Source organism: Delphinus delphis, chromosome 19 (genome assembly GCF_949987515.2).
Source record: "Delphinus delphis chromosome 19, mDelDel1.2, whole genome shotgun sequence".
Classification (NCBI taxonomy): Eukaryota; Metazoa; Chordata; class Mammalia; order Artiodactyla; family Delphinidae; genus Delphinus; species Delphinus delphis.
Window position 1 is genome coordinate 19,444,029 of NC_082701.1, and position 12,503 is coordinate 19,456,531.

Here is a 12,503-nt window from a genome sequence, read left to right on the forward strand (position 1 = left end):
GGAGTATATTGATCAAAGGGACATCCCTTTCTCTAAACTAAAAAATCATCCTAGTTTCTTATAGAGATAATATTTTTTAAATATAAAAAGCAGATAGTTTATTGAGAACAACTTTCTTTCCCAAAGCAGAATGTGACTGTAATCTCTCTACTACTTTGCTTCCCCCTGTACTGTCCCCATCAAGCTATGCAGCTAAGTTGATGTCCACTGTCTTAAAGTTTAGGTCTTCAGGAAAACTTCCTTATCTTCCTCCTTATCTCCCAGGACTCTCAGAGGCCCTTTGCTGTTGGGTCCAGCCCAAGGAGACCAACAGTTTTAGATTGAGATAAACATCAGTTGAGTGTGGGAGGCACTGTGCTGGACTCTGTAGAGGATGCACAGGTGGATGAGAGACAGTTCCTGCTTCCCACAGGTTTACACCTGAGTTGTTCCTTTTAGGAGCTGATTGTTACAAAACCCTCAGCTTATTAATTTGTAAGAAGTAGAAGGCTACTGGGATCATGTTGGAAGGAAACTCCAATTCTCTCTTGGGCTGTGTGCTTGCCCTTCCCTTTCCATGTCATTTCTTATATTTCAGTGTACCATAGAGAGCATTTTCCCGGGATTTGCAAGCCAGCATATGTTAATGAGGTCTCTGAACACAGTTGCGTTGGTTCCCATCATGTATTCCTGGTCGCCTCTCCAGCAGAACTTTATGGTACGTATTGAAAGTACCGTGGTGATTGTTTAAACTTAATGATTTTTTTTTTTTAATGTTGATATGCTGGCACTCCTCTCAGGGTAAATATTGTCAGAATATACTTAACAAAGCTTGGACCTGCAGAGCAGAATGTTTTTGTAATTTATTGACTCTGAAAAACACATATTGCAAGCTGTTCTAACTTGTTAGATTTTGTGCTCTCTGAAGTGTACCTCAGAATTGATGCTGGTTCTTTTTTGAATGAAAGAGACTGGGCAAGAGTCCAATTTTCCTTTACTACCTTGGCCCAATTTTATAACATTATGTGCAGTTAAATGCAGTCTAAATCAGACACTTCTTTCAGCAGGTTGACAACTCCCTGCTGATGGAGCAATCCTTTCCTAATCCCCTAAAGGCAAGATGCTATGAAAGCGACTAAGATAACAGAGGTGCACATGGATCTACAGTCCTTTCATCTGCGCCTTTATGCTGACTCCCACTAGGATTATTTGTGGTTCTGATAATCAGTCCTCTCTAAATATCATGGCAATCGCTTATCATGCCTGGTGACAGATAGCAGTTCTGCTGACTGGAATAGGGTATAGGTTTACAGAAGGAAATCATCTCTTAGAAGAAAACTTCAGAGTAATTTTACCTGATAGTTGGAGAACTAAGAATGACCGTTCTCTGCTGAACCAAAAAATAAAATAAGATAAAATAAAATAAAAATGATCCATTAGTATTGTTTATTGCCAGAAAATATACATAGCTTGTACTGCAATTGACTTTAGATTCCCACTGAGTGTGAGTAATTTGAATTGTAATCATAATTTTTTATTATGTTAATCCGAGGTTAGTCTTAGTCTATATAATAGAATATACAAATACTTTATGGTTGCCAGTTTCTGTTATAAACATTCCAGTTATACTGCAGATTATACTCTTGGAAGCCTTCCTTTCATCTGTCTCTCCACTTATGAGAAGAATTAGAATTGAAGACCTTTTAGGCTGTTGTTTATGTGATATTTGTACCTATTTCACAATGATGTTTAGTGGATCAAATGACGTAATAGATGGAATCACTGTGAAAAAGAAATGTGCTGTCACATTCTAGATGTTGGTGAAAATATCATTGTTAATATCCAGCTTAACATTTGGTAGTTAATATTCTCCAATAGTAAAACTGACTTCTTTTTTTCTTCCAAGAGTAGCATTACCCCCTTCCATTTGAGGTTTTGTTGGCAAAACAAAATGGCCAGTCTTTAAAATGTAGTTAACTTTGTAACCAAAGGCATTTTCAGGGGCTTCAAAGCAGCAAAAAAGGCTTGGCAAAGGTTCCTTTAAACAGGAAAGAGGAGCTTCACCGTGGATTCATGGAATGAATCACATCTGCTTTGATTTCAGGTAGAAGATGAGACAGTTTTGTGCAATATTCCCTACATGGGAGATGAGGTGAAAGAAGAAGATGAGACTTTCATTGAGGAGCTGATCAATAACTACGATGGCAAAGTGCACGGTGAAGAAGGTAGTGGCGCTGGGCTCCTGGACTTTGTTAGGATGGTGCCTCTTATCTGATGCAGCATTGTCTTGCTTTTATCTGCTGCCTCATGGTGGATACACTGAAGAATATTTCAATGTCACCACGTGGCTGGGAGTAAACATTTTATATTACCAACACCCCTGTTCAATTTTAAAAGGAGTTGGGGGAATTCCCTGATGGTCCAGTGGTTAGGACTCTGAGCTCTCACTGCCAGGGACCCGGGTTCAATCCCTGGTTGGGGAACTAAGATCCCGCAAGCCACGTGGCATGGCCAAAAAAAGGAGATGGGACATAAAAGTAATCAGTGGCTAGAGAGAAAGTTTAGTGAACAAATAAGTTTGATCTTAGGAGTTTTCCATAAATCCATCCAAGGCTGTTTTGTTCTTTGTTTCCCTTTCTGTGAGACTGGCAATGAGTATAACCTCTCTTCTTAGATCCAGATACCCCCTGGATCTCCCAGAAGTTGGTTATAATATTCTGACTTTCCTAAAAGTGTTACCAAACCAAACTTGGGTCTGCTTGTCCACGTATAGTAAAGCCCATCTTCTGACACCAGGTTGGGGTGAAGGAAAGTACGGCATTTATTGTAGGGTGCCAAGCAAGGAGAAAAGACAGGCCATGCCCAAAGGACCGGAACTCCCTGAAGACTTTCACGGAAGGGGTTTTAAAGGCAGTGTGAGGAAGGGGGCCGCAGGGCGCATGATCCGCTTGTGCCCAATGCTTGGATTGGTTGGCATCAGGGTGAAATTTCAAGCATCATCAACTTTCCTGTTTCAACCAGTCTAGGGTCTGCATACTTGTGGTCAGCAGTTTTCCTCTGGTGGGGGTCTGCGTTTTGTAAGACAACTTAGGAACATGTGTCAGGCCTGTATCTGTATCTTTCGGGGAACTGGGACTACAGTGGTTCTCCTACGTTGTAGGTTTATAGTCTAAACTGTTACCGGTTTCCTGGCCCAACAGCTGTTCTTTGTTTCTGCATCTTCACATTTCCTAATCGTTACCTCTTGAGCCAGTCTTTTGGTGACTCAGGGAAGACCTGGGAGACTAAAGCAAAAGCCTTTTACTTCAGAGGACAGGGACACAGTGGCTTGTATACGATTTCAAAAGCAAGTCACTTGTATTTAGTTGTAGTTCTAGAAAAGGCGTTAGTGTGTACGAAGGGGAGATAGGGAGAGACTCTCCGTGGACTCGCAAACCAATAGCCTCACCTGATCTTTTGACAATTGTGGGTGCTACTGTGATGCTGTTGAAATGCATTATTTATACACAGTGCCCCCTAGTGTTCAGAGGCTTTATCCTAGGTTGTAGTATAACCCCATATACTGATAGTATGATTTTTTAAACAAGTATGCTATCTTTTGATTCAAAGAAGTCATTACTGACCCATCAGCAGCAAAACCAAGTACATTTTCATTTTATCATCTTCCTCTGTCCCATTTGTATTGTTGGAACACTTTTGTGATATTTTGGACCATAAATACAGGTTGATATTACTGAGGAAGTGAAGACCCCAGTAAAAAGAAAGCCCATAACTGGATTTCCCACTCTAGCCAGCTGAACTGTTGCAGTTGTATGAGCCAATCCAATTATTGTAATTCCCTTGTTGTCCACATAAAAATGTACATATATTATCTATCTGGGTCTCAGGAGTGAACACAGGACAATCTTCCTAGGAGGACTAATGGACTATAAAATGACCACTGCTCATCCGTCTAAATCTTATATTTCAGAGATGATTCCCGGGTCTGTCCTGATTAGTGATGCTGTTTTCTTGGAGTTGGTAGATGCTCTGAATCAATACTCCGATGAGGAGGAAGAAGGGCACAACGACACCTCAGATGGAAAGCAAGATGACAGCAAAGAGGATCTGCCAGTAACAAGAAAGAGAAAACGACATGCTATTGAAGGTGAATAGCGCGACTTCCCAATTCCACCGTGAAAGTGACAGTGAGAGGGAGGAAGGCAAAAACAGAAGTTTATTGCTTATTAAAGTCTGTTGGTGCTTCTCATTGGTCCACTTAAAAGGAAAATGTGCTCACTGACTAATGGTTTAAGATAGCTGTGATCTAGCTGAAGAAGAAAGTAGGAGAACTTAGACAGTAATCATTGTGCATTTCTAATTATAAAAATAGTGTCTTTGGAATATACGGAAAATTATAAAGAAGAAAATAAAATTACCCTGTTGTGCTGCTGCCTAGAAATAACCAGTATTCATATTTCCTTCTAGACTTAAAAAATGTATATATATAAATATACATATGTACACCTAAAATGGGTACAATATTATATATCAATTATACCTCAATTTTTAAAAAGTACATATGTAAATTAACATACATATGTGGTATGTGAAATTGGTGTCACGCCACATATGTGTGTATACCCATACATAATTTTATACCCCTTATTTATTTAATCTTATACATCATGAGCATTTTCCCATGTTAGTCAATATTTAATTACTTAATTAATTTCACATTTAATTATACTTTATGTTATCTAATTATACTATATGTCTAGACACATAGTCTCTCTCTCTTGTTATAACGAAGTTATAGTATCTATCTTGTTTTTCAGCATCAATATTATGGTGGGGTCCTTCTGCACTCAGGTCTCTCCATAAAAACTTCTGTTTTCACCTCCAGATTCTGTCTGGGACTGTGGATTTTTTTTTTTGGCCACACCACACAGTTTGTGGGATATTAGTTCCCCGACCAGGCCCTCGGCAGTGAAAGCTCAGAGTCCTAACCACTGGAGCGCCAGGGAATTCCCCTGGACTGTGGATTTTGTTGTTAACATGTAGATGAATCTGATTTCCTTATTTACTGGTGGCCTATTAGATAGGTCCAGGTAGCATTGACCTTCTTCATGTATTCCTAAACCGTCAATGGTTAGGTTAACAGAGCAGCTCTAATCAAAATGCCGTGACAAAAGGAGAAACGATCGAATAGCTTTGTTTGCATATTCTGATTATGGCACGCAGGAACTTTTTGTCTTTCTAATTCAGGCAACAAAAAGAGTTCCAAGAAACAGTTCCCAAATGACATGATCTTCAGTGCGATTGCCTCAATGTTCCCTGAAAATGGTGTCCCAGATGACATGAAGGAGAGGTAGGGAACGCTGCCCCCTGCAGGCCATGTAGAGCACCGGGGGGCGGGGGGAAGCTTTCATACAAGCTTGTTTTTGGTTCGTAAAAAGCCCCATTTCTGGTAAGTGCATTATGATTGGCCTACACTTCTGATTATCTCTGAATGCCCATTCCCATATTAAGGGACATCATTTGCTGGCTTTTAAGTAAGTCTGGGCAGAGAAGTTTAAAGATTTTGCCACTTTTCTGGAGAGTTACTCCAGCACCATATTTATCAAATCTTTGCCTCCCTTTACTTTCAGACACACGCCGAGCCCAGCATAATTACAGTGGTGAACCCACTTGGTTATACATCAAGACCTATAAAAAAACGCCCATTCTCCCTTGGCAGACCATTCGCGATGACTGTCACTACTCAGTGTGCATTTTCTCAGTGCAAACATTCCCTTGGAAGGAACTCTCACCTCTCTTTTCTTAACTAGGTATCGAGAGCTCACAGAGATGTCAGACCCCAATGCACTGCCCCCTCAGTGCACACCCAACATCGATGGCCCCAATGCTAAGTCCGTGCAGCGGGAGCAGTCCCTGCACTCCTTCCACACGCTCTTCTGCCGGCGCTGCTTTAAATACGACTGCTTCCTTCACCGTGAGTGGGGCGACCCTGAAATGCTCTCCTGTTTTCCATCCCCAGCCACCATTTCCTTCTCTTCATTTCAGTTTATCCGATAGAGTTCCCGGCTTCTGGTCTGATGATGGTTTTACAAAGGGCCCATTCTATTTTCTCTTGTTCAGTTATAGTGCAGTGTGCTTTGCATGGTCAGGACAGAATAACCAGCAACACAGTTGTCCCCGAGTACCCCCTAGCTTTGGAAGAAGTGTGTTGATGTCAGAAATGATTTGGTTTTGTGCACCTTGATGATAGCTGTTTATATTTAAATTCTCCTGCAGTAGCTCCCTAATTCAATTTTGTTCCTCCCCCTCCTGTCAAGTGGATGAACCATTGGCAACAGGACAGTTTTGTGTTTTCCAGCTTTTCATGCCACCCCTAATGTATATAAACGCAAGAACAAAGAAATCAAGATTGAGCCAGAACCATGTGGCACAGACTGCTTCCTTTTGCTGGTACGTTTTTAAGCTGTTCTGCCATCGTTAAACTTTGTTGAAAACTGAACAGGAAATGGTCCTTGGGCTTTCTACCCCAGAAACACAAACCAAGTGAGCTGGTACACAGCACCCTGGGGGTCACACAGTACAGATGAAACATGGCTTCTGCTCTTAAGGAGCTCCCAGTTACTGCAGCAGTAGGACTGTGAAGTTAGTCTTGTGGAGCGAGGTTTGAAGAACATTGAAGGCCTTCTCGCTCTAAATATCAGCTACTCAGATTTCAGAGTCTGAAACTGTGTTGTTTGAACTGGAGCTGTATGTGTGTGTGAGACACCATTTTCTTTGCTGTCTCCCTTTAAATGCATATAAATGTAGGAGGAATAACACGTGAAGGTGCTGATGTCTTATGTGAGTTAATCAACCAGATGGACCCTTCCCCGATGGACAGACCTCATGCAGCGGCATAAAGTCTCCTGCATTCATGTGGGGAGGCGGTACACTGAGAGCTCGAAGGGAATAGGTTCAGTTGGACTTGCCAAAGACACAGTTCTGCTTTCTACACAACAGGGTGAGCTTAGGTAAAGAATAAAATACCTTGATAAAATTTCTGCTACCAAATAAAATGAGGTTATACAGCCAAGTGCCTCTGGGACCATCTTTAGTGGGATAATAGAAGGAAGATGGTAGAGCGTTTCACTGGATAAAAATCTGGAAAATGTGCCATATGGTAAGCAAAAGAATAAATAGACTTTGTCTGATTTATTTTTTCCGTAATATGTATTAACGCTTTCCTACGTGTCAAGCAGTAGGCTGGCCCTTAACATATATTATTTTCATGCTTATAACAACATCTCGAGGTGGAGGAACTGTAGGTTATAAAAGTTACATATTTTGCCTCAAGATTGTTACTATGTCAGTGGTGTGGCAGTGAGGAAACTCAAGCTCTGGTCTAACTCCACAGTCCATGCCTTTTTGTTTTTAACACCATGTTATGTCAACATACCAGCATTTATATAACTCAGAAGGACATTGCCCTCTCCACAGTAGTTTTCCTGGAATCTTGTGTATGGCACATCGTAGCATAGGCCCTTAATATCAGATTCAATTAAATTCAAAACTTCTCTCTTGGAATTTCTTTTAGGGCCTTCTGAATATCCTTAGTAATGGTAAACCTTTATCCTTTACTTGTAGATTTAGTTTTCAGAAACAGCTAGAAATCTTTGGAAACCAAGTCTGGTGAGAAGACAGATGATCAAGCTGAATGATGTTATTTGGTCTTTAAAACAAAACAAAACAAAACCCCACAATAAACGTAGCTATAAAGTAACAAAACAGTATTCTTCCAAGTTTAAAATACTGACTTGGAGGGAAGTTCCAAAATTAAGTAGGAATATTATACAAATTCAGGGATTATACGTTTTCTTATTGAAACAGAGACCGTGTGGTTAAATGTAAAGAAGAGTCAGGCCTGGAGACCAAGAGCCCTGATTCTGTACCTACTCTGGAATACTAACTACATGCTCTCAGCAGGTCCCTTCCCCTCTCTGAACCTCATTTTCTTTCTTTCTTTTCTTTTTTTTTTTTGGCTGCTTTGGGTCTTTGTTGCTGCGCGCGGGCTTTTCTCTAGTTGCGGCGAGCGGGGGCTACTCTTCTTTGCTGCAGTGCCCAAGCTTCTCATTGTGGTGGCTTCCCTTGTTGCAGAGCATGGGCTCGGCACGGGCTTCAGTAGTTGTGGCATGTGGGCCCTAAAGAGCACGGGCTTCAGTATTTGCGGCACGTGGGCTCAATAGTTGTGGCGCATGGGCTTAGTTGCTCCGCGGCATGTGAGATCTTCCCGGACCAGGGATCGAACCCGTATCCCCTGCATTGGCAGGCGGATTCTCAGCCACTGCACCACCAGGGAAGTCCCTGAACCTCATTTTCTCATCTACAGGAGAATGTGTTCTCAAATTCCAGACAGCTAGCATGCAAATGAACGTAAGATACAACTCACCAGACAGTTGAAGATGCATAGATGCATTGATTATATCTTTCTAAAGATTATTTTATAGGGCAGCTCTTTTGTGAAGAGGTATAAGTTTGTAAGCTTTAGAATGTTAAGAAACTATCATGTGGTCATACTTATGTGGTACAGAGAAAAGAAAGAAAAAGAAAAAGCATTGTTGTAAGTAAGCCCAGATATTGAAGATAGTTTGTGATGACGGGAACAACGTGGTGGCTCTGGGCCTGGTTCTGTTTCCTAACTGTGACACGGCCATTGCAGGAAGGAGCAAAGGAGTATGCCATGCTCCACAACCCTCGCTCCAAGTGCTCCGGGCGTCGCCGGCGAAGGCACCACGTGGTCAGTGCTTCCTGTTCCAACACTTCAGCCTCTGCTGTGGCTGAGACCAAAGAAGGGGACAGTGACAGGGACACTGGCAATGACTGGGCCTCCAGTTCTTCAGGTACAGTGAACAGAAAATGATCTCTTCTTTCCACACAAGGTAAACCCAGGATCATTGCCTAACACCTAACATCACTACCATAAAATTGTTCATTCTTTCCACATGTTCACCTGTAAGCAGTAAGGACAGGGAACATTTTTGTTTCTAACGATTCTGCCTTTAGAATGAAGTACTGAGTCTGTGGCGCACCACTGCTGACAACTGCACTCCACCTTCTTCTGTTTCTCTTATTTCTTCCTTTCTTAGAGGCTAACTCTCGCTGTCAGACCCCCACGAAACAGAAGGCTAGTCCGGCCCCACCTCAGCTCTGTGTAGTGGAAGCACCCTCGGAGCCTGTGGAGTGGACCGGGGCTGAAGAATCTCTTTTTCGAGTCTTTCACGGCACCTACTTCAACAACTTCTGTTCAATAGCCAGGCTTCTGGGGACTAAGACGTGCAAACAGGTACTGTCTGAAAGGAACAAGAACAAGTTGCTACTCTGGTGGCCCTTTTGCCTTTTTTTTTTGGCTGCCTTGGGTCTTCGTTGCTGCGTGCGGACTTTCTCTTGTTGTGGTGCGCGGGCTTCTCACTGCAGTAGCTTCTCTTGTTGCGGAGCATGGGCTCTCGGTGTGCGGGCTTCAGTAGTTGTGGCGTGTGGGCTCAGCGGTTTGTGGCTCATGGGCTCTAGAGCACAGGCTCAGTAGTTGCGGCGCACGGTCTTAGTTGCTCTGCGGCATGTGGGATCTTCCTGGACCAGGGATCGAACCTGTGTCCCCTGCATTGGCAAGTGGATTCTTAACCACTGCGACACCAGGGAAGTCCCCTTTTTGCCATTTTGTAAGGCTGCCTGTCTGGACAAAAGCTTTCTAAGGCTCAGTCCTTCATGAGCCTGTGCTTCTGGGCCATGAGGTGGGTGCCCCAAACATGGGGCCTCCTGCGAATGCCAGGCCTAGCAAGGTTTGGGGATCTGCTCTCCTTGCTGAATTCTTATTTCTGTCTCTAGCCACTCTCTACCTCTTCTGGATGTTTCTACCCTCTTCAGCTTTTTTTTTTTTTTGGTTCCTGCCTTTCTTTCTAAATGTGGACCCATTTCCTAGAAGGGACTCCTGGGTCTTTCTGGGGATCTTCTTATCTTGCATTTCCACTGCTGCTCCTGCTTCTGTAGCTGCAGCTGCCACTGCCCCCACCCCACCCCACCCATCAGTCTTCTCAGTTGCTGTATTCTTCAAATGTGGAATCATCAGATTTTCTAAATAGGACCCCTGAGAGCTGGGCCTGGAACTTGCCCATCTCACTCAGATCATCTGTAGAATCGCAATCTGATAGCAGCTGCTGATACTCTGGAGGCAGGAAAAGCCTGCGCTGAGAAGACAGACTGAAGCACAGGGACAGGGAGTCAGGTGTTAGGGCCAAACTGTCCAAAGAGAGAGGAACACCAGAGCTTGAGCCCTGCTCGCGTAGCTCCCTACCTTCTGAAAGTGTCTCTGTGACGTGTTCTTCATGCTCCCTCTACTTAGAACAAATAGAACCGTGAGCTGAAGCGCCGTTTGCTTTCATTTTGGAGCTCACATCTATTTCCCCAAGGCACAGGTTTTCTTGACCTAAAAATCTGCAGAAATGTGTGCAAAACCATTTTTGTGTGTATTTTCCCGAGAAGAAGATTCATAGTTTTCACGGAATCTCAAGAGGGCCTATAACCAAAAAGGAGAAGAAAAAGCTGAAAACGAACGCTCTAAGGGAAGCAGCACGTTGAACGGGAACCAGCCTTCCTGAAATGCTGTCCTACTGAAATAGTCAAGGCTCTGACATCTTTACGCCAACAGAGGGAGCTAGTGCTTAGCCGGGTGGTACCTCTGGTCACGTCAGACTCAGTCACACAAGGTACACGGTGCTGCCCTTCCTAAGAAGAGGCAGATACTGTTGGTAAGAATCGGCCCACTCAGGGCTTGGTAGGCAGAGCAGTAGATGAAAGCTACTGACCGGGAAAACTGTACCTGTACTCAGTATTTCTCCTTCTCGAATCAGGATAAACACTTAAGAATTAACTTCAGAGCCAGTAACCCAATGTCCCAGGGCCACTCTACCTCTCCCTACTGAAGATGCTCAGGCATCGGCCTGTGCGCTCTCCAGAACTCTCCCGAGCCCAGCACCTGGCTGGGTCACTTATCTGACCACTCAGCTCAAGGAGAAGTGACAGGTCCTGTTGGATTTCTCTTCCAGGTCTTCCAGTTCGCAGTCAAAGAATCACTTATCCTGAAGCTGCCAACAGATGAGCTCATGAACCCCTCACAGAAGAAGAAGAGAAAGCACAGGCAAGGGTCGGACAGAGGGCTTTCTATGGCCGGGCTGTCCCTGTGCTCTGACCTCCCCTAGGACTTCCCTGCTGCCTCCCTCTTCAGCCACTGCCCATCGGTTCAGCATCACCCAGCGGGGGGCCAGCCTTCTCAGTGCTCCCTGTGGGTCTGTGCCTTGGACCAGCCCTTCCCTTGTCCCTCGATGCTGTGGACCATGAAATAACTGGTTTTCCGTCTAAGCTCCCGGCCAGTAGGACGTGAGCTAGCCTCGTGGCTCCACTCCGCCATTTATTCTCACTGGGCTGTTAGTTACCACTGTGCCCACTTCTCAGCTCTGACCAGAGTTTTTTTTTGTCTTTGGTTTTTTTGTTTTTGGCATTTGTGTTGTTTTTCTAAGTTGCATAACAACACTGCCTTCTAGCTAGTCTTTGCTTAGGGTTGGAAGTCTTTTTTTGTCTTTTGGTTTTGTGTGTGTGTCCGACACTCTGTCTGGCTTTATTCCCCAAGGAACTGACACCAGTTCTAGATGTAGAAGGAAATCCCTGTGTCTTCTCCCTTTCAACCTCCCCGTCCTGAAATGCCCCCACATCTCCACCTCCCCAAAGAGAGGGAGGGCAGGGGAGAGGAGACGGGGAGAAATGATAGCATTTTAATAGACGTAGAGGGTTGGGTTTTGTTTTGCATCTGGTTTTTGTTCTTTTACGTATGTTTGTTTATTGAGAGGGGTGTTGTTCAGGTCTAAATCCTGAGGCATAGGCCAGCTGCAGGTAGGATGGACTCCAGCTTCCATGGACCAACGTCCAGGCCTCCTGTGAAGGGATTTGGGGAGGATCCCCAGTCATCAGACAGCAGTCCCTCAGAGCAGGTCATGTTATCACTTACCCGAATCTGCAGAGTTCCCCAGGGCCATGACCCTGAGCTGTACCATCTCTTGCAGGCTGTGGGCTGCTCACTGCAGGAAAATTCAGCTGAAGAAAGGTAAGTTCCACCAGGGTGATCCGCTCAGGTTGCAGCCTGTGGCCGCCCCTCCCGCTGCCCCACCCATGGCTGCACTTGTTGACCCGGCACGGCCTCCGCACACATTGCAGGTCCCTCTGCAGCAGCTGAGAAGAGCTCAGCCCCTCACTGCAGCCGAGAAGACCTCTTAGGAGGTAGAGTCACAGGCCTGTGGTCTCTGACTTTCATCATGGGCCATTTGCCAGGATTTAGGCTTCGTTTAGTGTTTAAAATAGCTGCCCTGTGATTGGACCATTTCCACACTCTCCCCACAAAGCAAATCACACCACTGTAGCTTATGAACCATCACCTGTGATTGCTTCTCACTTCAGGTGCTAAATGTGTGTCCAAGGTTATGATCAGAACAAGCCTCCTTTGA

At 44.3% G+C, this 12,503-nt stretch overlaps 1 protein-coding gene across 1 annotated transcript in view; it reads left to right on the forward strand.

The window, feature by feature from the left end:
- Positions 1-12,503, forward strand: part of EZH1 (enhancer of zeste 1 polycomb repressive complex 2 subunit) — a 31,644-nt gene that overhangs the window by 12,923 nt on the left and 6,218 nt on the right. Inside the window, exons 5-14 of the mRNA XM_059998258.1 lie at positions 578-697; positions 2,084-2,204; positions 3,950-4,126; positions 5,227-5,329; positions 5,790-5,953; positions 6,338-6,429; positions 8,675-8,855; positions 9,102-9,298; positions 11,055-11,146; positions 12,066-12,106. Of these exons, the coding sequence (XP_059854241.1) occupies positions 578-697; positions 2,084-2,204; positions 3,950-4,126; positions 5,227-5,329; positions 5,790-5,953; positions 6,338-6,429; positions 8,675-8,855; positions 9,102-9,298; positions 11,055-11,146; positions 12,066-12,106 (1,288 nt within the window). The remainder of the gene's footprint in view (positions 1-577; positions 698-2,083; positions 2,205-3,949; positions 4,127-5,226; positions 5,330-5,789; positions 5,954-6,337; positions 6,430-8,674; positions 8,856-9,101; positions 9,299-11,054; positions 11,147-12,065; positions 12,107-12,503) is intronic.